Raw genomic sequence first — 25,428 nt, forward strand, 5'->3', positions numbered from 1 at the left:
GTTATTCAGGATGTGGAGCAATTGAAACTCTCAGTCACTGCTGATAGGAATCTGAAATGGTGCAGTTTATCAGTGTTTTAAAGTATGAAGCATGTATCTATGATATATTCAATGAATTCATTCCTAGAATTTTCCCTAAAGAAAAAAAGAAAGCATAGGTTCAATAAGGCCCTTCTACCTGGATGCTCATAATAGTTTTATTTGTAATAGCCAAAAGTAGAGACAACCTAAATGTCCATCAGCAGTTGAACGCATAAACAGATTGTGGTATATCCATACAATAGTATACTGCTTAGCAATAAGAAGAATAAAGCATAGAAAAGTTCAGCAGTATGGAAGAATCTTAAAAGAGTATGCTAAGTGAAAGTCAGACAAAAAAGAGCTTTGTTACATGCTGTGTGAATCTATTACATAATTCTAGAAATTGCAGACTAATCCGTAGCAACAAAATACGCATCAGTGCTTGCCTGGTGAATGAAGGAAGGGGTGGAAGGGAAGAATTACAAAGGAGTGTGAGAAAATTGGGGGGAGGGTAAGAGATGTGTTTATAATCATGATTGTGGGCATGGTCATATATATACTCATCAAGTGATACACTTTAACTATCAATATATGGAGTTTATTGTATGAAAATTATATACCAATTGGGACTTCCCTTTTGGTCCAGTGGCTAAAACTTCATGCTCCCAATGCAGGGGGCCCAGGTTTGATCCCAAGTCAGGTAACTAGATCCCACATGCCACAACTGAAGATCCTGCATGCCACAACTAAATAAGTAATTTTTGTTTTAAAAAAGGGTAAAATTATATATCGGTAAAGCTGTAAAACAAACAAAAAATAGTCAAGTTGCTGAAAACTATCTCTTTATCAAGAGAGATATAAAGAGGGATTCTTAAACACAGCCAGGGAAAGGGACAATTACTTTGGAAACAGTTTGCTAGTTTTTTAAAAAAAAAATTAAACCATTTACTCCATTTCTCAGTATTGACCTAAGAAAAATGAAAACGTTTGTTTGCACAGAGACTTGGGCACACATGTTCATAAGCATCTTTATTAATGATAGTACCAAGCTAAACAACCAAAATATTTATCACCAGATGAGCAAGTAAACAAATTCTGACATATTCAAACAACGGAAGACAGCTCAACAATAAAAGCGAGCAAATTGCTGATACACGCAACTTGGACAAATCTCAAAAACATCATGATGAGTGAAAGGAGCCTTATAGAAGAGCCCATCCTGCATGGTTCTACTAGAACATCAGAATTAATCCGTAGTAACACAGGTTGCCTGAGGGTCTAAGGGGCTAGAGTGAGGGTGAACTTCAAAGGGGCATGAGAGACAGTGAAGCTGGGCCAGGAACCCACATCTTCTGTTTTTAATACAGTCCTAAGTCTAGTCCTGGTGTTCTCTGTCATGTGGCTTCTCTGTGCCATGCTCTGCATTGTTGGAGGAACACTCACTTTATTTCCCTTCCGAAGAGAGGAAGGTTTCAGCTTGTTCCTGGAATAATCAGCTTGCTTTGCCCTTCCTCCTGGTGCTGCCCTCACTTTCCCAGCAATTTCTTTTCTGGCTCCACCATTTATTGCTTTTTGGCATAAAGAGCTGCTTTGTGAGCCAGGCGGGATTCCGGACAGATGTCTTCATGGAGAGCTCACTCCTTGCCCAGCCGACGAGGAGGAGTCACTAGAAGGACTTCTGCTCTGGTGAGCAGAGTGTGTATGCAGGCAGCCGGGCCTGGCCGCTCTGCATTTCAGACTCGTGTTGTTTGTGGGTCTTGTCCAGAAAGAATCCTGAAAGAATTCACTGTAAGGCCAACCTGGAAATGGACCTCCTCTTGCACAACTTGATTCCTTATCAGGAAGCACGATGAGTGGACGATTCCTGGAAGCTGAATTAGAGTGAGAATGAGAGAGTCTCTCTGCCTCTGTCTTTAGGCTTTCTCACTGCTAGTAAGTTCAGTAAGTTCCTCTTCTGCTTTACATGTATTCTTTTGCACTGAAATTTAAGCTCCGTTTCTTCTCATTCTGTCCTTGAGGAAAAATGGGGAAGATTAAAAAGGCTTTTTGTTTGCCTCACATTTAAAAAAAATTCTTTACTTTTTTTTTTTTTTTAAATCTCTGGTGTAATTTTTTTTCTTTTTAAGAAGAATGTTGGCTTTACCACTAGTGTACCGGGGAGGCCCCAGAAAAGTGTAGATAGGCCTTCAAAAACCTGAACCCCAGACTGTGTTGGGGCTGGGACCAGGAAGGACTGCTCTGGTCTGGGAGCCTGGGTCACTCAGGCAGAAAAGCAGCAGCCTGAGTCCACGGCTCCCACAGGGTGCCTGCTGCTGGGCCAGTTGGCCCTTCTTAGCCTCACTGGGGGTGCGCTGCCGGCTCAGTCACCCCCCAGAGGGGTCCGCCGTCACTGCCTCTGACGCACACGCTGCCACAACTGTCAGGCAGGCATCAAGCGGCCCTCCCTACTGAATGTGGGGTACGGGCTGGCACATCCACGTGCAGGATTTTTTTTTTTTTGGGGGGGCCACGCCACACAGCATGTGGGATCTTAGTTCCCTGCCCAGGGATTGAACCCTCTCCCTGGGCAGTGAAAGCACAGAGAGAGCATTAAGCCCTGGGCCGCCAGAGAAGCCCCCAACATTGTTAGGTTGAAGGTGATTTCTAGGTGTGCCTTGCTCTAAATAAAAACTACGGTACAAAAGTAACTTACAGCACAAGTTGTTCTGGGGGCACTTTTGCTTTTTAAAACATTGGCTGGAAGATTTGTCAAATATAATTTCTCACAGAATCTTCAGGAAGGCAAGCAAAAATTTTATCACTTTGATTCAGACTTCTTTTTTAGGGGGTGGGAATATGCCGGTGATACAAACTTAGGCATACCTGCACTTCCAAATTACTTTTTACGTGAGAGGAAGTATAGTAATGGTGTTTGGGTGAACAACTGTTTTCACCTACTGCTGAGGCCCTGTTTTTGCAGCTGGGTCGCGACCTCTTGAAAGTTTCAGTTTTCTTTCTCGGAGTGGGTGTATGTGTCCTGGACCTAGTGAGCTGCACTGCCTTGGGTGTGCCTGGGGCTGGCTTTCCTGTGTTTCTGGATGGGAACCTAGATATCAGCAGATGCTCACCCTCATTCCTGAAGTTCTTGGTCTCTGTATCGTGGAACGGGACTTCTTAGGTAGGACAAGTACAACCAATACTCCCCAAGTCTGAAGTCCTGGCCAGCTGTCTGGATTTCATCCACAGTGACGTGGCCCACTGTGATTTGTCTGCGTGCTGGGCAGACATTGTATTCTGTTTGCCTGAGTGTTCAAAGGGAGCAGGAGTCTGTGTGGTTCGGCCTGGTGTGTGTGGTTTATGGGTGGTTAATGAGGAGGTGGGGATTAGATCTGTGGTTCCTCTGGGAGTGTACCTTTTCTCTGAACTCTTTGGGTGACAGTCTTGTGTCGGTGCATGCACGTATTCCTCCATGTTTACTTGCCCCTGTAGGCACTTCCAAGAAGAGCAATTTGTATTGTAAAATATTCATTGGACACCTACCAAATGCAAGGGACTGGGTGAACCGCTGAGGAGGGCAGAAGATGGCTTGTAAGTGACTCGTGTCCTCTGGGGGCTTAGTGTCTGACGGGGAAGAGTCATGTCTGTGAGTGCTCCCAGTGGGCGGCGGAACACAGCCAGCGCCGTTGCTTTGTGCGTGGATCACCCCACCACCAACTGTCAAATAGAATCTGATGTGATGTAATTAGTTGGGATTCTTTGACAGTATTAGAAACCTAACTCAAGATTATTTGATCAAAAGAGGGAACTTATTGGCTGGAGTTACCAGGAGGTCCGAAGGCAGGGATGGGTGTGGAGTTGAAATGATAGTCTCAGGACTTTGGTTGCCGCTTGGCTTGACTTCTCCTTCTGTGCCTGGGCTTCCTTTTCAGTCAGGTTCTCAGCCCTGGGGCCACAGGGACCTCACTAGCCCAACACTTCTGGTCCTTAGTGCTCCATGTCCCTGAGGAAGCTCTGCCTCATTCAAGCACTGACCTCAGCATCTAGGTCAGCGCTTGAATCATTGGTCGGCTCTGCCTGGAGAGCCCCTCGAGTCCTGGGCCACTTCTTATGTCCAGGAGACTAGCTTATGAACGTGTCTTGGGGCAGGATAGATGGGGCCTCTTCATTGGCACCCCAGCAGGAACACACACTGTTGTGGGGGAATATATCCCAAATGAAAAAGAGGAGTTCTGTAACTAGAAGATGGGAGGAACAGATTCTGAAAGCAAAAAAGGGTGAAAAGAGTTGTTCCACTGTAAATAATATTAAGCATTGGGTCAGCAAGACAGAAAACTGCTAACACAGGATCAAAACAATAATTAAGCATTGAAGGCAGGGGTGGGCAGATTGGCAGCTCGCAGCCTGCTGCCTGTTTTTGTATGGCCTGCAAACTAAGATTTGTTTTTCAGAATTTTGTGACATGTGATCATTGTGTGAAATTCAAATTTCAGTGTCCATGAAGACATTTTACTGGAACACAGCCCAGCTTACGTGTTGTCTGTGGCTGCTTTTGTACTGTAATGGCAGAGCTGAATAGTTGCTTGTGAAAGAGATTGTGTGGCCCTCAAAGCCTTAAAATATTTGCTCTCTGGTCCTTTGACAGTAAAAGCTTCCTGACCACTGAGTTAAGGGAAAGAGGAATTCCTCAGCTGAGGAAGCTTTAGAATTGAAGCACGGAAGTCAGCTGTAAGATGATTAAGTTCTTCACTGAAAACAGGGTGTATGGCTTGGGGAGGAGACCCTAGCGCTCTGAGAGGGGTTAGTTAACTCCACTGGTTTCTGTGTAGCCTTTCTACTTACGGTGGCAGGAAGTCAGAGATCCAGTTCATCCGAAGCTGACCCAAGTGGTTAGCCTATGAGTTAAGGGGTGTGTGTGTGGGATGGGGGGCTCAGGGCTCGCATACAGCTGTGTTTCATGCTATTGAAAGCAGTGACTTGCATCACCAGCCCATCAAGCTGCTTAGCCCTCTCTCATTGTCAAGATCTTGTTCTGATTAAGACCCTGAAGAAAGATTATAGGATTTAGACCAATGCAGAGTTCATACTGTGGAGCCCGTGAATAATGTCTGCTTTGGAGTTGCTGGCCAGTGAAGATCAATAGATGCTGATAACAGAGTTAAATTAAGCCTCAGCTGGGTTTTCTTTTCCTTCTGTCAGATGGAGCAGCATGTAACCTGCCTGATCTTTATACCCAGTAGCTGGGGCTTAGATTTTTGAGGGAACGCCCAGCCAGATTGTGATTAGAGTCAGCTGTGAGGTTCTCTGCAGAGCATTAGAGTCGCTTATACCTTGGGGCCCTCCTGCTCAGAGTACCCTCCCAGAGAGTTCCTTATTGCCCAGGATAAAGCATTCTGTGAAAACAGGGAGCTCTCGAGTCAGGATGAGATTTCAGCATTCTACAGAGACTGAGAGTGGTTTTGGATCCTAGCCCTGGGGATAGCGGAGAGTCTTCAAGTTACCTCAAGGGACCCCAGCAGCAGCCTCAGAGGAACAGGGTTCTCACAGCCATCAGGATTTCAACCTCTGAAGTCCTCCTCTTACTCCAGTCAGACTTGCTGTTGGCACCGACAATCAAGATTTTAAGTGGCCCAAGTTTGTTGTTGTACAAGCTGTTGGTGGCAGATTCACATATAACGGGTTTCTGAGTGGCTGCTTCTGTGACCCCTGCAAGGCACTGTCATCCCTGCCAGAGTTTTCCTGGCGTCTTGCCAGGCTTCCCTGAGGCCTGTGAGGGTGGCCCTGCAGCTGCGCACAGCGCTATGTCCTGAGCACAGTCCCCGCCCGTGTGTGGCAGGGGGATGCCAGCAGAGCCTCAACCCGTGGGCGGCTCATGGTGTCCGGGGGGCACCCTGGCTGCACCTCAGCTTCCTCTGCCCGCCAGGCTCATCTCCTGCCAGGTGGCGACAGCCTCAAGGGGGCAGTTAGCTTACAGGAGAACCGATCCCTTTGGACTGTGTCTGGACCCCCCCACCTTGCAGATGGAAAGAAACACAGTGGCTGATTAGTAGCTGGAATCCAGCATGTGGTCTCTGGTTCGAAATGTGAGTCACGTTCTCTAGAATTACCTCAGTGCTAGACCCACAGCGATGGATTATGTCTCCAGACGAGTTTGTTTCTTAGCATCTCAAGTGAGGCAGATGGGCCGTTGGAGGAGGAAAGTGCTTCCTCAGATCCCTTTAGGGAAGCATCGTGGAGGAGGTGGTATTTGGGCTGAGCTTGGAAACATGGGGAGAAGTTACGCAGGTTGCAGTGTTAGCACGAGGGATTCTAGGTAGGGAAACACATGAATCACGATGACACAGCGGCCAGGAAACACAGATAATGTCCTTGCAGGAAACAGCAAGTCATTTAGAATATTTAGAATGAAGGATTCCTGGTGGTAAGTGGTGGGAGTTAAGTGAGAATTAGTTGAAGCAGTTGAGGAGGGTCGTCCCCGCTGTGTGCAGGGACTGGATTTTTATCCTGGGCAGTGGGGAGCTGAGGGGTGCTCCTGCACAGGGAAGGGAGGCAAGCTGTCCTTGGAGGAAGAGGCCTCTGGCTGCTGCAGCTCAGGTGACAGGGAGGGGAGCGAGGTCAGCGAGGAGGCTGCCACCATGGTTCTAGAAGAAGGTGGGTCTGAGTCACAGTAGTCATTGAGTGAAGGGCGAGGAGGACACAGGCTGGGAGAGATGACCCTGGAAAGCCTCTGAGAGCAGAGGCTGGGTGTGGGAGGAGGGGGGTGGGGTGGGCACAGGAAGGAAGCCCCTAGCTTTGCCCCTGGGCGCTCCCTAAGGCGGGGGGTGGAGGGGACCCCGAGGCTGGGCCTGTTCCCTTTAGGAAAAACCAGGCTGAGAGGCGATCCCCGCAGAGCTGTGTCCTGCTCCTTCTCATGATAAAGCCCTGTTTCTAGGGACGTCAGGGCCAGGGCACTGCTGCTCTCCTCAGGTGCAGATGGCTTCCTGAGGAGTCTGTGGGCCCAGGAGAGCTGGTCTACCTTGCAAGTTTAGTGACCAAAGAAGGGGTAGCTTTTATTAACCAGTACCTTAGCAAGGTGGAAGCCACTTTGCTCACAGTGCCCAGCGCTGCAGTGACAGTGGAAAATCCAGTGGAGAATCTCAGCTAGAGGGCGGGAACCAATATTAGGCTTAACAGCACCAGATTCATTAGAAACAGAGTGGTCTTTTCTTTTTCCACCAAGAAAAAGTCTTGGTTGAAACAAGGCTGGCAATGAGTAGATAATTGTTGACGCTGATGTTGGTACATGTTTATACTCCACTTTTGTGAATGTTTGGATTTTTAAGAGGGAAAAATGGAAAGAAGGAGGCAAAAGTACTGCTGTGACAAGTGGCATACATGATAAGAGCTTCCGGGAGAAGGCAGCCTTGTGGGTGTGCAGTGGTCAGGTGAGGCTTCCCAGGGCAGGTGGGAGCCTCTCGGAGGATTTTTTTTTTTTACATGTAACAGAAACTGGGCTTCCCTGGTGGTCCAGTGGTTGAGAATCTGCCTGTAAGTGTATGTTACACGGGTTCAGTCCCTGGTCTAGGAGGATCCCATGTGCTGTGGAGCAGCTGGGCCTGTGCTCTAGAGCCTGGGTGCCACAGCTCTGAAGGCCATGCGCTCTAGAGCGTGTGCTCTGCAGCAGGAGAAGCCACCACAGTGTGAAACTGATGCAGTGCACCCTGCTCGCCACAACTAGAGAAAGCCCGTGCACAGCAGCGAAGACCCAGCACGGCCAGTCAGTCAGCCGAAAACAAACAGGTAACAGAAACCAACTTGAGTCAGTGTAAACAGAAGAGAGGACTTCCTTGTAAGGGGCTGGGGGACTTCCCTGAGCATTGGCAACAGCCCAGATGTTGCCAGTGCTCAGGAAGGGTCAGGACAGGGGTGGAAGATAAGTGGGATCCCGAGCAGCTTCTGTCCACTTTTGGCTGCCTTGTCTTGCATGGTCTGCAGCTTGGCTTTCTCTGCTACTTTGTCCAGGGGCAGGAGGAAGGGCCTGCCACCCCCACCCCAGCTCCTCCCACCTCCACCCCAGTAAGCATCAAATCTGTTCAGACACAGTGCAGGCCCAACCCCACCCTCTTAGCCCCACTGCCAAGTCCCTGAGTATCCTAGCAGAACTCACCTGGTGCAGATAGTCTGTGGCGCTCCCTGCTATAGGGAAGGGAGGTAATCAAGAGGACACTTTTGGGTCACCTTCTCCTTCCTTCCCTCCAACAAACAAAAAAGACTAGAAGGATGGTAGGTCATATAAATACAGAGGGTATCTGGATTAGAGACCAGCCAGAGCAAATGATTCAGACAGAAACATTCAGGGACTCCTGGGGAACAGCATGGATCCTCTTGGCACTGACAGTGGTTGGGGAGGTGGGGTGGGTGGGGACATAGGTAGGAGCCAGACCGAACAGGATCTGATTGTTTATATTGCTTGTGTTTTTTTCTCAAACAAATGTTAGCTTTTATTCCCCGGCCCCAAGCTTCAGACTTAGATGACAAATAACAAGCTTCAGAGCTGTTGAAATCTAAATTCTATTTCTCATATGTAGTTCTTCTTACTTATGGAGTCCTTAGTACCTGCCATCAAGGAGGAATTACTGCTCTCACCTGACAGCCAAGGAATCCGGCTACAGGAGGCTCGTGATTATGGCCGGGCTCACACAGCCTATGCTGGTAGAGCTAGGATTCAAATCCAGATCTGCCTGACTCCAAAGCTGGTGCTCCCATTTCCATACCACAGTACATGCCTACTTATGGTAATTTTTGACGCCAGTTGATAGTAAGAGTCAGTGGATGTTACGATTTTTGGTTGTTAATGAACACAGATTAGCTCAAGCAGTAAAAGAGGTTGTTTGTTTGTTTGGCTTAGCCAACCAAACCCCAGGAAGAGTAAGAATGTAGCCTGGCCTTAGGGAAGATTGTGTCCAGGGACTCAAATGCCATTAGCTGTTATACTTCAGTTAAGATGTGCAGTCGGTTCTCTATACCTGCGTATACCTTGGATTCAGCCAACCTACAGATGGAAAATATTTGGGAAAAAGTTCCCCAAAGCAAAATTTGATTTACATTGCATTTTCATTGTGTTTGTAACTGTTTACATTGTATTAAGTATTATAATCTAGAAGTGATCCGCAAATCAATCAATGTAATACACCACATTAACAAATTGAAAAATAAAAACCATATGATTATCTCAATAGATGCAGAGAAAGCCTTTGACAAAATTCAACACCCATTTATGATAAAAACTCTCCAGAAAGCGGGAATAGAAGGAACATACCTCAACATAATAAAAGCTATATATGACAAACCCACAGCAAACATTATCCTCAATGGTGAAAAATTGAAAGCATTTCCTCTAAAGTCAGGAACAAGACAAGGGTACCCACTTTCACCATTACTATTCAACATAGTTTTGGAAGTTTTGGCCACAGCAATCAGAGCAGAAAAAGAAATAAAAGGAATCCAAATTGGAAAAGAAGAAGTAAAACTCTCACTATTTGCAGATGACATGATCCTCTACATAGAAAACCCTAAAGACTCCACCAGAAAATTACTAGAACTAATCAATGACTATAGCAAAGTTGCAGGATATAAAATCAACACACAGAAATCCCTTGCATTCCTATACACTAATAATGAGAAAACAGAAAGAGAAATTAAGGAAACAATTCCATTCACCATTGCAACGGAAAGAATAAAATACTTAGGAATATATCTACCTAAAGAAACTAAAGACCTATATATGGAAAACTATAAAACACTGGTGAAAGAAATCAAAGAGGACACTAATAGATGGAGAAATATACCATGTTCATGGATTGGAAGAATCAATATAGTGAAAATGAGTATACTACCCAAAGCAATTTATAGATTCAATGCAATCCCTATAATCTAGAAGTGATTTAAAGTATACAAGAGGATGTGTGTAGGTGCAAATGTGCAAATACTCCATCATTTTATATAAGGGTCTTGAGCATCTGCAGATTTTGGTATCCATGGAGGTGGGGGTTGGGGGTGGGGTGGGGTGGTGTCCTGGAACCTGTTAATTCTCGCTCATTTGTTTCTCTTCCCAAGTTGGCTATTTTCTCTCAGGCCAGCTGTATCTACCACATGGGAACCATTGCCTCTGGCTTTAGTATCATTATCAGGGAGGCAAGAGCTTTTCCCAGCCTCTGACAGAAAATCCCGAAGAACGCTCTAATTGAACTAATACTGGTCTTGTACCCAGAACCTGCCGGGTCACAAGGAGGTTGGTGGCCCAGCCTGCATCAGGGGCCTGCCTTGTGGCGTGGGGACAGAGGTCTGATGGTCAGTCTCCATCCGAAGCAGCTGGCTGGAGTCAGGGAGGCACACTTTTCCCAAAGTTAGTGTATGTGTTGGGGTGGGTCCTTCTCTTCTCAGGAGACAACACACGGAATGCCAGCTCCGTTTAGCTTAGGTTTGTCCTCACCTGGCAAACAGACTGTCCTCGGTGTTTTCCTTCAGGGCCTGTCTCAGGCTAAGCTAGGAATGGCTGATGAGTGACCTGGACTTTACTAGTGAATCATGCTGACTGTGACCCAGGCATCAAGGGTAATGCGTTACTTGGGTGCAGCTTGGGTCCCCATAACTATGGTGATATTATTAGAAATTCTCTCCCACTTCCCATTTAAAACTGAACAGATTTCCAGTCTAACTCTGCCCTTCCTTTTGGCATCTTTTTTTCCCCTCTTTCCTCCTGCTGAGCAAAATTAACTTTCAGCAGGTCAAACCAGGTTTTTTGCTGATTCCTCTTTCTTGAAGTACAGATGATAATGTCCAAGTAGCCAGCATTATTTTCCTGTCCACCGGTGGTGGTTGATTGGCTTTGTGATAGATTGCATATCTGCTTGTCTTCGGAGGTCACTTAATCTGGAAGGCAAACTATACTGCTCTAAGGCAGTATATTTTTTTGGCCATGCCATGAAGCATGTGGGATCTTAATTTCCCAACCAGGGGTCAAACCTGTGCCCCCTGCATTGGAAGCATGATGGAGTCTTAACCACTAGACTGCCAGTGAAGTCCCTACCTAAAGCAGGTTCTTTTAATGGGAAGGTTACTCTGTGGTCTTTAGCAAGTGGCTTCTACTTGAACCTTAATTTTCATATCTATAATATGGGGCTGCTCTGCCATATGTTATTATGGGGTTATTTGGAATGAGGGATCAGGGAGTCCAGGATCCATAAACTCATGCCTTGACTACTCCCTTTCCCCCTTTTTCTTTCTCTCTCTCTCTCCCTTCTCTCCCTCTCTCTCTGGTTTAACCCGTTTACCTTCTGTTGAGGCTATTATTACTATCTGATTTCAGATTCTGACCATTTCTTGGAATGGCGTGTGCTGATGAAAACCAAATCATGGCTTAATGCGACATCATCTTGTGTTAATTGTCAGCATTTGCGTGCCTTTTGGGTCAGGGATGAGCACTGCATTTGCAGAGAGGGGCACACAAAGGTAAAGAATGAAAGCAATTCAGAACTAATAAATCATGGGAGGGAAGTAAAAATTAAAATGCAGTTGCTGGACTTGGTTGCAAAACTCTTGAAAGCAGAGAGATAAAAATAGCTGCTGGTTAGGACCTGGCACACGTGCTCCAATGGCTTATTGTGTGAACTCACTTGTTAATCAGGAGGCTCTAGTTCCCACTGTCAGCACGTCTCCTGCAGTTAAACTTGCCCAGGAGGGTAATGAGCTGAAGCTGAGAAGGAAGTGCTTGCTCACTAATCCAGAGCACAGAATTATAATTTCTCACAATCAAACTTTAAGGATTTCAACCTACCCCAAGTCAGCTCCTGTTCCCAGATAAAGCTTGTTTTATTGGTTACCCCCTTGACAGGTAAACTCTTGGACTCTGGGCCTCGGTGTTTCTTTTCTGTTCAGTTCAGTTGCTCAGTTGTGTCTGAATCTTTGTGACCCCATAAATTGCAGCACACCATGCCTCCCTATCCATCACCATCTCCGGGAATTCACCCAAACCCATGTCCATTGAGTCAGTGATGCCATCCAACCATCTCATCCTCTGTCGTCCCCTTCTCCTGCCCTCTATCTTTCCCAGCATCAGGGTCTTTTCAAATGAGTCAGCTCTTCACATCAGGTGGCCAAAGTATTGGAGTTTCAGCTTCAACATCAATCCTTCCAATGAATACCCAGGACTGATCTCCTTTAGGATGGACTGGTTGGGTCTCCTTGCAGTCCAAGGGACTCTTAAGAGTCTTCTCCAACACTACAGTTCAAAAGCATCAATTCTTCGGCGCTCAGCTTTCTTTATAGTCCAACTTTCACATCCATACATGACCACTGGAAAAACCATAGCCTTGACTACACAGACCTTTGTTGGCAAAGTAATGTCTCTGCTTTTCAGTATGCTGTCTAGGTTGGTCATAACTTTCTTCCAAGGAGTAAGCGTCTTTTAATTTCATGGCTGCAGTGTGCACAGGGGTTAATAATGCTTACTTCACAGCACGGTTGTGAGGGTTAAAGATGACAGTGTATTTAAAAGGCCTGGCATAGTAGGTGTTCAGTGAACCAGAGCTGTTATGATGTCTTCCTATGTTGGCTGGTTCTTATTTCTTGAGTTCCGTCTCCTGTGGTGGTGGCAGCCTGAACAGGGACTGGTCCTTTCTAATCACAGCTCAGTGCAGGCACTTTATTAGTGTTTATAAAGAATAAACAAGTGAATTCTTTAATCCACAGAGGGGTAGAAAATGCTCAGAAGTCAAGTTGAAGTCATGTGCTTATGGGGGGGAAATCAAGCTTTGAACAGTGGTTATTTCTGGTGCAGAAAATATCAGAAAAGAAAATTCTTTCTTCCACTTAGTTTTTTCATAACACCTTATTCGTTTATGAAGAAGAGGGGTTTATCCTTTTTCATTGTTGCAGAGGCTGGGCAGGATCTGGGTTTCAGACCTTAGCATCTTATAGGTTTCCTAGGGAAGCTTGTCAGCTTGGGAGCTTAAAGGCTAGTGGATACGTCCTGTGAAATGCAGCATGGCCCATCATCTTCTGGGGCTCCTTCCAGCTTCACTCTCCTGATATTGGAGGGTTGGAAAGAGAACCCAAGGCCTGGAGAGGCCTCGGGAAGTAGAGAGGGACCACCTGGGCCTGTAACATGAACAGTGTTTGAGGCGGCTGCAAGGGAAGATGAGGGAAGAAGCCTGACTAAAACCTCCCCGGGCTCCAGAGCAGGGCAGTATTCCACGCTGGGAAAGGCCCTCAGAAGAACCAGGCTTCTACCAGAGGAAGAAGTGAGAGGGCAGGTGGGAAAGGAGGATGTTTTAGGTACAGGGATCAGTTAGGCAGGCGAGCCGGACATGGAGATGTGCTGCGGCAAGAAGGTGGAGAAGTGAGCAGGACTTGGAAGTGCAGGCCGAGGGGCCTGGCCTGTGCTGGGAGGCAGATGGGAGCCGCTGCAGGCTTTGTGCAGGGGCAGTCTCACTGGAGGCGCGCCAGTAGGTACTGTGTAAGACCGGCTGGAAGAGGAAGCTGCTGGGGACAGGAGCAGAGGAAGGAGGGGCGGGGACTGTGGGAAGCAAATCCAGGAGGCTGCTAGTGGGAGGAAACAGCCTCTCAGGCCTTATCTGACCTCTTTTCTGTCCCCAGAAAAGAGCCTGACTTCGCTGGGGTGCCAGGGAGGACCATGTGCTCCAGCCACATGTGCTGGAGTGGAAGAAGTTAGGATGTCTCCAAACAGCTTCTTGTCAGGCCTTCAGGGTCACCTTGAGGGGCCCTGTGTGTGCATTTGGCTTCCAGGATGAATGTGGTCCAAGCAGGGAAACACCGTCCCCCCTCCATCTGCATGGGTGTCTCAGTCTCCCAGGCAGTGTTCCCTGGGGCGAGTGGGGGAAGCAGGAGCTGACAGCCAGAGAGGGAGGAAAGTGGCATTATATAAGTTTGCAAAAAAGGAGGCTGGCTTGCCATGTGAACAGAAATCAGCCACAGAGGCAGTGCAGCCTCTCCTGAGCAGCAGCTGTGGCCTGGGGAGTGGTGTCTGAGCAGCAGGGGCAAGTGAGGGAGCGGGTGTTTGGAGCCGTGAACTGCCGGTCGTGGGGTGCAACCGTGAAAGAATCCTTCTTTGTGATCCTGTCACGTGTGTGCTCTGTAAATGCCCACAGTTCATCCAATGGGTTCTGGTCTCCATCTGGTGAGACTACGAGAGCTGTGATGGTTACCACCATTTTACCGATCCGCAGGCCACAGACTACAGAAGCCAAGGGCTCGTCAAGGCTGCATGTGGAACGTGTGGCAGGGCCAGGACTCGGATACAGGTCTCCTGTCTCTGTAGCTACTGCTGCTCTTGTGCTTTTATAAGAAGACCTAATAGGTCATTTCTGAACGGGCCATGGGAACATTGGAAGGTGAGGGCGCTCCGGGCTTTGTGGTCAGTCACTCAGGGTATGAGTGATGTGGCAACAGGGTGAGTGGGGAGAAGACAGGTCCAGGCATCACAAGGTCTGAATTCTGGTTCCCACTTTATCCAGTTTTTGCTGTGTGACCTCAGTCAAGTCCCTGGACCCCTTTGGGCCTTAGGCTTTTCGTCTCCACCATGAAGGGGAGGAACCAGATGCCTTCTCAGGCTACTTCTGACACTTGTGTCTATATGGGAGATATGGGGGTGTGCCAGTAGGTTTGGAAAGATCTCGAATTCTGTGCTGCTGTGTCCTGTGACACGTGGATGGTTGGGTCTTAGACAATACCCATGGTGTGAGGTGTGTGTGTCCCCAGGAGTTTAGCCCCATTCAGTCACAGGCATCAAGGAGTGCTTCCTGTATTGTCCTGCATCTGCAGTTAAAGGGGTGAGGCAAACTGCCAGCGTCCCTGCCCTGGTGAAGCCGGTGGTGGGCAGAGAGAGGCTGGAGCTGGCATGGCTGGGGATGATGAGGGGCTAGGTGGAGGTGGGCAGGTGAAGGACTTCCTGGGGTATGAGAGAGGGATTTTTTTGTTTGCTTGTTTACCCTTGGAAAGATACTTAAATGGATCTGTTAGAATCTGTGTAAGAATAAATAAATGCATTCTTTTGAGTATTGAAGGAGAACGTAATAAAATCTTAATAGTAGCTTTGGTAGGTTGGGATTACGAGGGTTTCACTTTTCCCTCTGGTTCTCCAGATGTCCTGTGTTTGTATACGCCTGTCAAAGATTCCCTATCAGGGTTTATGATTTTGCTCTGGGGTTTGGCCTACTCTCGAGTAGGTCTCCTTGATTGCCAATGTCTGTCCACAAACCTGGTGCCTGGGGCCCCTTTACCAAGTCCCAGCCTCTGCTCTGACTGCTTCATGGGACAGTTGTTTGAATCAGAGGAGATGGTAAAAGGAAGATGTTGAGAAATTTACTTCTTGGCAAAGGGAAGGGCCAGCGGACTAATACTGGTGGTGGGTGCCAGGGTGGCCGTGGGGCTGGCTCGAGTGCAGCGAAGGGAATGGGGCCCGTGCTGGGGACGCTGTCCTGACCCCGAAGAGCAGCTTTCAGGCCTCCCTAGTTCTCTGACCCCGACAACGAGAGACTCTACTTAACCAACAGGTAGACGCAACTGTGCAGGCTCTTAGAGAAGTGACTTCAGTGAAAGAGAATTGAAGGTTGGCTCCCATCCCCTGGCACACACATTTTTAAAACCCCCATCTTCTGTGCTTGTTGGGTCAAGAATAGGAGTACTGCCTCCATCCCACCCTCCTTTAGTCTTTTTTCTGTAGCCTCAGCAAGCATACAGGTCTTACTACTCCTTCCTCCCTTGTGATCCGGTGATAGGCGTTGTGTCTTGCCAGCAGAGGTGGCTGAAGCAACAGACCTTTCAGTCTTGATTACTCATGGTAACTGACTCCTTCCTGTGGGTCATCTGGCCAAGACTGGATTCTGAGTGGAAAACATTGGCTTTCTGTCTTGCTTCTGTAGCAGCTTGTCACTCCTCTGCTGACAGTTCTGAACCAGGGGGAATAGGGGCCATGGTGTCCCGTGTCCATAAGCCAAGGACTGGCTCTGTGATGAGGGCATTCGTGGTCAGGGCTAGTCTGTCTGGGCAGCGCTTCCCAGTCTACCTGTGTCAGTTCTCTACTTCTCTGTTTTCTTTCCCCTACAGATGTCAAGCCGTCCAACATCCTAGTGAACAGCCGTGGAGAGATCAAGCTCTGTGACTTTGGGGTCAGCGGGCAGCTCATCGACTCCATGGCCAACTCCTTCGTGGGCACCAGGTCCTACATGTCGGTATGAGCACCTCGTTCCATTTCTCGAGGTTCTTGTCTCATCAGGAATAGGAGCCAAGTGGGTGTCTTCCCATGTGGAGCCAGACCCTTGTGCTTGGGTGATGGGGATGGCGGGGAAAGAAATGAGGGATGAGCCTTGTGGTCCCTCCCTGAGGAGATCACAGTCTCAGGGGAGATGGGCTCGGCCTTTCACAAGCCTTGGAGCATAGTTGGGGCACTGGGACCTTGACTCACTGGAAGAGACAGTGGATCACAGCTTCAGCTCAAACCAGTGCTTGGATGTTTCCAGAGCTTGGCTTTCATTCTGTAGACATGGAGCTCCAGCCACCCTCAGGACCTCTGCCTGCTGTCTTTAGACCCTCAGAATGGCATGCCCAGAAATGCCCCCACCCCAGGTTGCCCTGCCTTTTCCATTAGCAGTAAACAGCATCACTGTTTCCTTAGTCTCCCGGGGTAGAAATCTGAGCATCAGCTTTCAGCCTCTCTGCCCAATCTCCCCGTCCTTTCAGCACCTACTGACCCCGACTCCTGTCCTGTGAGTCTCTTCAGAGTTGTCTTTCCCTGTGCAGTCTCTTCTCTCCCGCCTTGCTGCCTGTCTCCCAGTTATCTGCCCCTCTCCCACCACAGCACAACTTCCTGGTCCCCTGGCATCTGGTTCAGCCGACAGCCTGAGGTCCCTGAGTCCCCCCTCCTGTTTCCAGCTGCTCTGGCTCCCCCACCCACCCCCACCCGCGCCCTCAGCAGCATGGCTCTGTTCCCTTGCTTCCCCAACCCAGCCAGCTCCCTGAGGGGCAGGGATAAGCCTGCGGGTGGCTCCGTTGTCCTGAGGGTCCAGTTTGGGGCCTGGGCCGTGGTCGGTGCTCAGGGAATGCGTCACCAAGTGGGTGAATGTGTGGTCGACGAATGGGCGGGAACATGGCTAACGCTCCTCAGAACGATTCAGAAAGGGGAAACGTGGCTTTGGGTGAGGGCCGACTGGGGCCGAGTAGAGGAGCCTTACTTGGAGTGAGTGGGGGGTCCTCGGAAGTGAAAGGAGGGGTTGGCACAGGGGCTCAGGGCGTCTTAGCATATTGTGTTTTGTGTGCAGTCTTTCGAGCACTTTCACATCCTGCAGTGACGATCCCGTTTGAACCGTATGGTTGTCCCATTTTAGAGATGAGGAAATGTAGACTCAGGGAGGTGCGGTGACCCATGCACTTCCTGTTGCAGAGCCAGGGTTGAAAGCCAGGCTCCTGGCCAGTGAGTCCACCTTGCACCGCAGGCCCTCACTTGCTCTTCAGTAAAGTTTGGCAGCTGCTCCTGGCCCCCGTGTGGCAGGTCCTGCTCCCGTCCTCTTCCTGCTTGCCTGTCCCCTGCCTACAAGTGATGCCAGCCAGTGGCAACATGACTCACCGGGCGCTGACCCACACCTGCATCCCCCCATTCCAGTGGCTGAAAGACATGAAACCCATGGGCCCTTCAGCTTCTTTCCTGAATGTCTAAAAACTGAGCAGCTAGCACCCTGGGCTACTCAACTGCTAACTCTTTGGGTTTAAAATCAGTTAATAGGCCCTGGAACTTATACTGATCCTGGGTTTAGTGGTTTGGGTTTTGTGGTTATGTAGTCAGTTCCAAAATAGTTCAGTGTTGGAGTTGGTGAAAAACTCTATGGGAGAAATGATTTTGATGCCTGTATGAGTGTATGAGGGCTTCCCTGGTGGCTCAGATGGTAAAGAATCCACCTGCAATGTGGGAGACCTGGGTTCGATCCCTGGGTTAGGAAGATCCCCTGGAGGAGGGCATGGCAACCCACTCCAGTATTCTTGCCTGGAGAATCCCCATGGACAGAGGAGCCAGGAGTCGGACATGACTGAGCGACTAACCACATAAGTGTATGATGGTCAGAATAAAGATTTTTTGATAGGGTTCTTAAAATACGTGTTTTATTTCAATTAATGCTCAATAAAAATAAGCACTATGTACTTCTCTCCCACTATTTCCACCAATAACAACTCATATTTGCATAACATTTTGCAACATCTAACATACATTTTCATTTGGTTTGACCTTCTCAGTGCCCTAGGTAGCAGAGTAGGTATTTTGTTTTGTTGTTACTATCATTAGCCCCATTTTAAAGCTGAGGAAACTGAGGCTCAGGATCACCTAGCTTTTAAGTCCCAGCTTGGGACTTGAACCCAGATCTCCTGACCCCAGATCCTTTGCCTTTTCTAGTTTTCCATGTTGTCCAGAACAGTGAGTTAGTGGCAGAGCTGGTCTTAGAATTCAGCTCTTCTTACTTGCAAGGCTGGTGTTCTTTCTACCCACTGATACCTCATTTGTGACCCATGTTCCAGAAACTTCATATTTTGGATTCAGGACTCAAGATGAGTCTCTCATGCTGTGCTTTGGATAGGCTGTCCTGCACATGCAAGACCAGGATGGGCAGAGCTGGAACCACAGCTGAGGCTCAGCCAGGGTCCAGCTGGATTGGATGCTGTTAGTTCAGGGTAGGTTGGGGGAAGACATCAGTTAGGGGTCAGAGCCACGAAGGCCAGCTAGGATTTGGTAAACAGATTATTTGGGGGTAGAAGGGAAGCCAAATTAAAGAGGTTAGTGGAGGTCCTGAAACAGGATGTGAGCTCTGCTAAGGGGCAGGAGATAAAATGCATCAGTAGAGCCAGGGCTGGGACCAGGCAGGGGAGCCCAGCACTCCTGCACTGCAGACAGGCCTCAGCGGGGCAGGAAGTCCCAGGCATTCATGAGGACTCACCCATCCCTCTCTGCATGGGCCGGGCTAGCTCACAGGTGATAACTGTGTCTGTCTCTCCTGCAGCCAGAGCGACTCCAGGGGACCCATTACTCCGTGCAGTCGGACATCTGGAGCATGGGGCTCTCTCTGGTTGAGATGGCTGTCGGGAGGTATCCCATCCCTCCTCCAGATGCCAAGGAGCTGGAGCTGATGTTTGGGTGCCAGGTGGAGGGAGATGCGGCTGAGACCCCGCCCAGGCCAAGGACCCCCGGGAGGCCCCTCAGCTGTGAGTGGCCCAGTGTGGCCCCAGCTTGGACTGTGGGTGGTCCTTTCCATCAGGGGTTTCTGGAAGGCTGATTCCTGTCTCTGGCTGCCAGGCTGGGGCAAGGCGGAAGCAGAGCATGGGGTTCCAGTGTAGGAGATTATCATCATTACCAACGTCTTCCTTCCTACCATTTGTTAAGTGCCCACTGTGTTCCTGGCACTGTGCATAGTATTTTATATGTATTATCTAATTTAAAAAATCATAACTTTTTTTAGGTAGATTTTTTAATTGAGGTAAAATTCACATAACATAAATGCACATTTTAAAGTGTACAGTTCAGTGGTTTTTAGTATACTTCTCCGTATCATGCAGTCATCACCACTTTGTAATTCAAGAACATTTCCATCACCTCCACAAGAAGCCATTTCCATTAGCAGTCAGTCACAGCTCCCCTACCTGACACCCTAGTCATCACCAGTCTATTCTGTCTCCATAGATTTGCCTAGCATCGTCTGATAGCAGTTATGTGTGAGCACTACTATAATTTCCATTTTAGCTATGAGGAAATTGAGGCACAGGGTGCTTGACTTGCCATACACTTGTAAGTGGCCAAGTCTGACTCTGAGGAGGTAAGCTCTGTGTAGCACTGCCCGCCTCTCTGACTGTAAAGTACACCCAGTACTTGGAAGATCCTGGCCCTGCCGTTACCTTCTGACATTGTCCCTGCCAGGACATTGGTGTCTGAGGCCCACACGAGGGCGTGTAAGCGGGCAAGGGTAGCTGGTGGTGGGTCGCCAGAGGGGCTGGTCACAAGTCTTGGGTGTGGCAGAACCCAGCCTCAGACCCTGGCCAGCTGTGGCTTTGGCCCCCTCTGTGTTCAGGCTTTATCTGTGGCTCTTCTGTCTCTATCTTCCACGACTTTGTTCTAGTCCCTAAGGTCCATGCCTAACCCTAGCCTCAAACTGGCAGTTAACGTGTTTCTGAGAAGTGTTTTCTTTTTTCTTTTCATAAAATTTGCAGCTTATGGAATGGACAGCCGACCTCCAATGGCAATTTTTGAGTTGTTGGATTACATAGTCAATGAGGTAAGGTACTGCATGGCTTCTGTGACCTTGGAATTTATTTGCTTTTAAGGAAAAAACTCACAATTGACCTGTCTGGGAAACCTCTGAATTGTTCCCACAGCATGGGCTGTCCCTTCCCCAGGAGCATCTTCACATAGCTCAGAGTCCCTCATCCTCTCTGATTCAGGAGCCTCCACCTGCCCATTGAATGCTTTCTCATCCTTCATTGACCAGGCATTTCTTTTTTTCCACCAAGCATTTCTTGTGCACTTACTATGTGCTAATAAGCACTTTGGGGTGGTGGTAGGAATGAGGTCGGGATCCAGGCAGAGATGGAAAAACAAGTCTCAGGTCTTAAAGACTGTTAGGTTGGGTAGGGGAAGCAAGGCAAACACATGCATTGTCTCTATATAAAGCAATGAGCATAACGGGTGACAGTGTAGAAAGATATGGAAAATATTCACTATAAATTGTATGGGAAAAGTTGGTTGTAAAAGAGTATGTATACTATGACTGATTCTTTTTAAAATATGCATATCATGTGTACATAAAGTCTGGAAAGTAATATGACTGGTTATCTCACAGTGATGGAATTACAGGTCATTACATTACTGCTAGCTAACTTTAATACAAAGAAGATATATTATCTGTGAAGTATATATGCCAGTATATTTAAATGTAAAAGGGACTGAGGAAGGACAAGACTGACAAGTATTCATCAGTATGGGCCTGGGGGAATTAGAAGCTCTGGACTAGCACCGTGGTTGCTCAGAGGGTGGGGCAGGGCTGGAGGAGCTGGAGGGTAGGACAGAATTTCAGATGGTAAGGCACCTGATGCATGCTGGCATCAGGAACAGCACGGGTAGAGGAAGAGAAGGGACGAGCTCTGGCCTGTTTGGGAGGCAGCTGGAGGCCCCCACTCCGCTGAGGAGCGTGGTAGTGGGCATTGCCCCATTCTCTTCAAGACTAGTGGAATAACTTTTCATGCTTTCTCATTTCTCTCTAAAACTAGACCCCCAAAGGGTCAAAAGGTCCCCTTGGTCATTACAAATTCAACAGGGAAAATCCTGGCTCACAGCAGTTTAGAAAAATCACTGCCACTGGTCCACAGGCTACTGGGCTCATTTCAGCTCTTCACTTAGCTTTGTGCTAAGCACTGTGGGACAGAGAAGGGAAGGGGAGGGTCTGATCTAAGCTACATAAGGATGCAAGGAAGGTAGACTGTGTTGTATTTATATCAGGAAAGTCATCCTTTCCTGCTGGGACCCAGCATTCTTCCAGACCCAGCTCTCTGCCAGTTAATATTTTACTAACCTTTCTGCACTCCTTCAGCGCTCAGAAGGGGTAAACATTTCATGGTCAGCCTTCTGTGATACCCACAGGTGCTGTCAGGCTGGGCTGTGCTGGTGGTTTGCACATCCTCCTCGCTGCTGCTCCTAGTAGTTACTGGCTGTTTCCCTGCCATACTCCCAGATGTACGGTGGTGGAGCCTCAGAGCTAAAAAGGGTCAGCTGAGGCTCAGAGAGGAAATGATTTATTCAGCCACTCACTTTTAGTCAGGTTTAGACTGGTGAGTAGTCAGAACACTGACCTGGCCCCAGTTCTGCCTGGTTTGAGACTGACCGCTCCAACAGGGTAAGCAGTAGCCACGCCTCTCAGCTCTGCCTTTCCTGGACTGGGTAAGGGCGGCACTGCCCAGAGGTGGGAGTGGAGGAGGGAGAGGTGGGTAGAGCAGGACACTTCTTAGGTCTTTGCGTGTACTTGCAGCCTCCTCCAAAACTGCCCAGTGGAGTATTCAGTCTGGAATTTCAAGATTTTGTGAATAAATGGTAAGTCACCTCCTCGTTCTCTGAAAGTACTCTGGTTTTGTCAGGCTCCCCATCCCTCTTGGGGAGCACAGCTTTGCCTTTCACCCTTTAGCTGCTGCCCTTCTTCCAGAGCACTAGGACTCGGGTGACATGTCTGACTGTAGCAGGGGGCAGAACAGCTGCTGCGCTCAACACCTGCTGTAAAGGGACTGCCCTATTGCCTTTTGGCCTTAATTTAATTCAGCAAGTGTTTATTAACCTACTGTGGGCATGACACTCTGCTAAGAACAGGAAGGTGGGTAAGGCTTAGGCACTCTTCCTTAGAGCCCGTGGGTGTGGGGAGGACAGGCATGCACACATTAAGTAATCTGAGTTAGAACCAGCAGCAGCAACAGCTCACACTGTCTTTCTTCCTTTAAGCTTAATAAAAAACCCCGCAGAGAGAGCAGATTTGAAGCAACTCATGGTAAGTGGTTTATTTCAAGTCCTTACACTGTCGTTTGCTGCGTTTCATTTGCTGTCCTGTCGGTCACCCGTCCAGTGTTTGCTGAGCCCACACCCTACTCTGCCTTGACTGCTGTGGCCCAGCTGATCTGGGGCCTGCAGGACCCCAGACACATCTCCTCGGTCTTCCCATCAGTTTAATGGAAAAGCAGGGATAACCCTGCAGCCAGAGGGGATCCAGGGAAAGAAAGGGCCAGCTCGCCCCACAGGGGGACAGGGCCTTTCTGCAGTACTGACTGGCTTATTTTGTATTCAGCACCCTCACCAAGTAACTGTCTCCTGTGTGGTAGCAGAGGAGTGGGAATCCTCTAAGTGTCGGCACTCACGTGCTGTGTAGACCTGGTCACTGTAACATGCGCTTTCTAGTCCATCAATTCTCTTGGTCCTTCAACAGCTGCAAGGCAGAGCTGCTGTCTCCATTTCACGGAGAGCAGGCTCAGGGAAGGGGTAAGACCAGCAGAGCCGGAGCTCTAGGCAGGCAGTTGGACTAGGGTAGGCTCCTGGAGCTCCTTCCAAAAGCAGCACAGCCTCCAGACCCAGGACTCTTAAATTTTCTTTCTTGGCTTTTAAGCACACTTTCTGTCCATTTCCTCACACACAGGTTCATGCTTTTATCAAGAGATCTGATGCTGAGGAAGTGGATTTTGCAGGTTGGCTCTGCTCCACCATCGGCCTTAACCAGCCCAGCACACCCACCCATGCGGCTGGCGTCTAAGTGGTTGGGAAGCAGCAGTCCCTGCCCAGGGGCATGCACTGTTGCTTCCGGGCAGCCTTCCCATGCCTGTCTCTGTTCAGACGTGCATTTCACCTATGACAAAGGATGAAGAACACAGCATGTGCCAAAATTCTATTTGTGTCATTTTCAATATTATCATCTTTACTCTTATTACTATTGTTATTCCCCTAAGTGGATTGGCTTTGTGCTTGGGGCTATTTTTGTGTATATTGATGATGAAGACATGTGCAATGTAGAATTACAGTGAAACTCTGGTGACTGTGGGTAGTCATTCTTACTGAAAACTGCACTGCTTTCCCACACCATGAACTGGCTGGTCGCCTCTATTTTCGGGATTCTTTGACACTTGGTGGTACTTCATTCTTGCCAGGCATACCTTCTAACTGAGTAGGAAGGAGCCTTGTAAGATCCTTCACAGGCAGTGCATGTGAAGCATGCTTTGCTGCTATAAAAATGAGCATCAGAAAGTGTGTATCATGTTATTTTATTATGTTCTTGCTTTTGATGTAGAATTCAGCAAATTTTCATCAAAATCTAGCCAGAGCCCTTCACTGCCATGATAGCTGGGGCTTCACCAGTCTGTCTACTGTGATGATTTGTAGACTTCTGGTTGTATTTCTGTATTTATTTTTAAATCTACCGTGTGGATATTTAGTGCTATGTCTCTTTAAGTTTGGATTAGTGTTTCTAAAATGGTGGAGTTACTCTGAATGTTACAAATGGATCAAGGCATTAAAATAAATGAGATCTACCTTTCACCAAGTACTGATGCTATTGTAAACAACAGTGTGTATAGTGCCTAACAACTGTATGAAAATCCTTTTACCATTTTAATCCAGATGTTTAACAAGCCTAATCTCTTACTCTAATAAATATACTATCAAATTCAAAGGATGAAAACAGTTTCTGCTTTTGTGGTGGCATTTTCAGTGTCTGCAGTGGATAAATCATCAAATGATTTAGCAGCCAGGCATTAATGAGAGGGGAAACGCAAAGACAGGAAGGAGGCTGCAAGGTGGAAATACCACACTAAGGACAAGTTCAGTGCTTTGAACCAGTGTGGCTTCCTGGAATTCTAATCTTTGGACTTTGTCCAGTTCTTCTCAGCAAGCACCCTTATCGTCCAGCCACCTTTCCTGTGGGCCTGTGAACAGATCCCATTGATTTCTTCCATCTCTTCATCCGAGAGGAAAGCAGGAGAGGGGGCAGGACTGGCGCAGCTGGCACTGGGGCCTCTACCGGGGCTGCGCCGCGCTGCTTACTCCACTGAGCGATGGCTCCCCGCTCAGTGGGTACACCTGACACAGGTTCCTGCAGAGGAGAAGGGTGCCTGGACTGACTTCCGTGCCTGTGGGCTGGCAGTGAAACTGCAAAAAACCCACAAAGCATGTCCTAACTGGTCACCTTTCTTTCTTTGAAAAGTAACTTTTGAGATTTAGGTCATATATATGAGGCTGCCTAGTCAGCGCCTCTTCCCTCATTTGAGAGAGCAGGTGATAGAAAACCAAAATAAATAAATAAATATGTTTAAACACTTATTTCATTTTCAAATTAAAAACAGGAAATCTCCTAAGTAGGTAGTTCCATTGCAGATCTACGAGAGCCTGAGATACAGCCAGGATTTTAAATACTGGTCACTACTACAGCTACAAGGCTGCCTCAGCCAATCATTTTTCCCCCAAGAGGCTAACATCTGTTCTCTAAGTCAACAGTCTAACGCACATGTTTTCAACATACAAACATTCAGATGAGGTTTAAGAGCCACACCCTCCTCGCACCCAGGGTCTTTTCCTAACAGAGAGGATGTCACCACCTCTGAGAATGTCTCACTGAAGTGTGTAAACTAAGGAGTGGTGTGACCTGGAGTCTAAAACCTGGATGTGAACACTTTCAGGCTCCGTGTCTTTTGAGTGCTGTTTTAAATCTGTATTCACATCCAAAGGTACTTCACTTTGACAGTCAAGAAGATTTCTTCCTAGTAATTTTCACTAAGAATGATCTCATTCTCAAGAATGATGGTGCCTACATCGCTCATGCTATATTTTTAGAGCTCCCCAGGCCAAACTCCTTTTTCAAACTCCCTTACTGAGAGATATAA

At 48.1% G+C, this 25,428-nt stretch overlaps 2 protein-coding genes across 7 annotated transcripts in view; one reads left to right on the forward strand and one right to left on the reverse strand.

Annotated features, from left to right (window-relative positions):
• The window catches only part of MAP2K1 (mitogen-activated protein kinase kinase 1), a 75,064-nt gene extending 50,834 nt beyond the window's left edge, over positions 1-24,230 (forward strand). For both annotated transcript variants that reach the window (XM_027553027.1, XM_027553028.1), the window contains exons 6-11: positions 16,102-16,226; positions 19,038-19,239; positions 20,239-20,303; positions 22,050-22,111; positions 22,511-22,556; positions 23,196-24,230. In XM_027553027.1, the coding sequence (XP_027408828.1) occupies positions 16,102-16,226; positions 19,038-19,239; positions 20,239-20,303; positions 22,050-22,111; positions 22,511-22,556; positions 23,196-23,309 (614 nt within the window). In that variant the 3' untranslated portion in view covers positions 23,310-24,230. The remainder of the gene's footprint in view (positions 1-16,101; positions 16,227-19,037; positions 19,240-20,238; positions 20,304-22,049; positions 22,112-22,510; positions 22,557-23,195) is intronic.
• SNAPC5 (small nuclear RNA activating complex polypeptide 5) overlaps positions 1,025-25,428 on the reverse strand; it is a 28,181-nt gene continuing 3,777 nt past the window's right edge. Inside the window, exons 4-5 of one of the 5 annotated variants that reach the window (XR_003512984.1) lie at positions 5,499-5,648; positions 1,025-2,028 (exon numbers count right to left, since the gene is read on the reverse strand). The gene's annotated coding sequence lies outside the window, so the exon portion shown is untranslated. Of the gene's footprint in view, positions 2,034-5,498; positions 5,649-25,428 lie in introns of all 5 variants that reach the window. The other 4 variants (XR_003512983.1, XM_027553032.1, XM_027553031.1 and 1 more) reach the window with 4 other exon arrangements.

Source organism: Bos indicus x Bos taurus, chromosome 10 (assembly GCF_003369695.1).
Source record: "Bos indicus x Bos taurus breed Angus x Brahman F1 hybrid chromosome 10, Bos_hybrid_MaternalHap_v2.0, whole genome shotgun sequence".
In the NCBI taxonomy this organism is placed as follows: domain Eukaryota; kingdom Metazoa; phylum Chordata; class Mammalia; order Artiodactyla; family Bovidae; genus Bos; species Bos indicus x Bos taurus.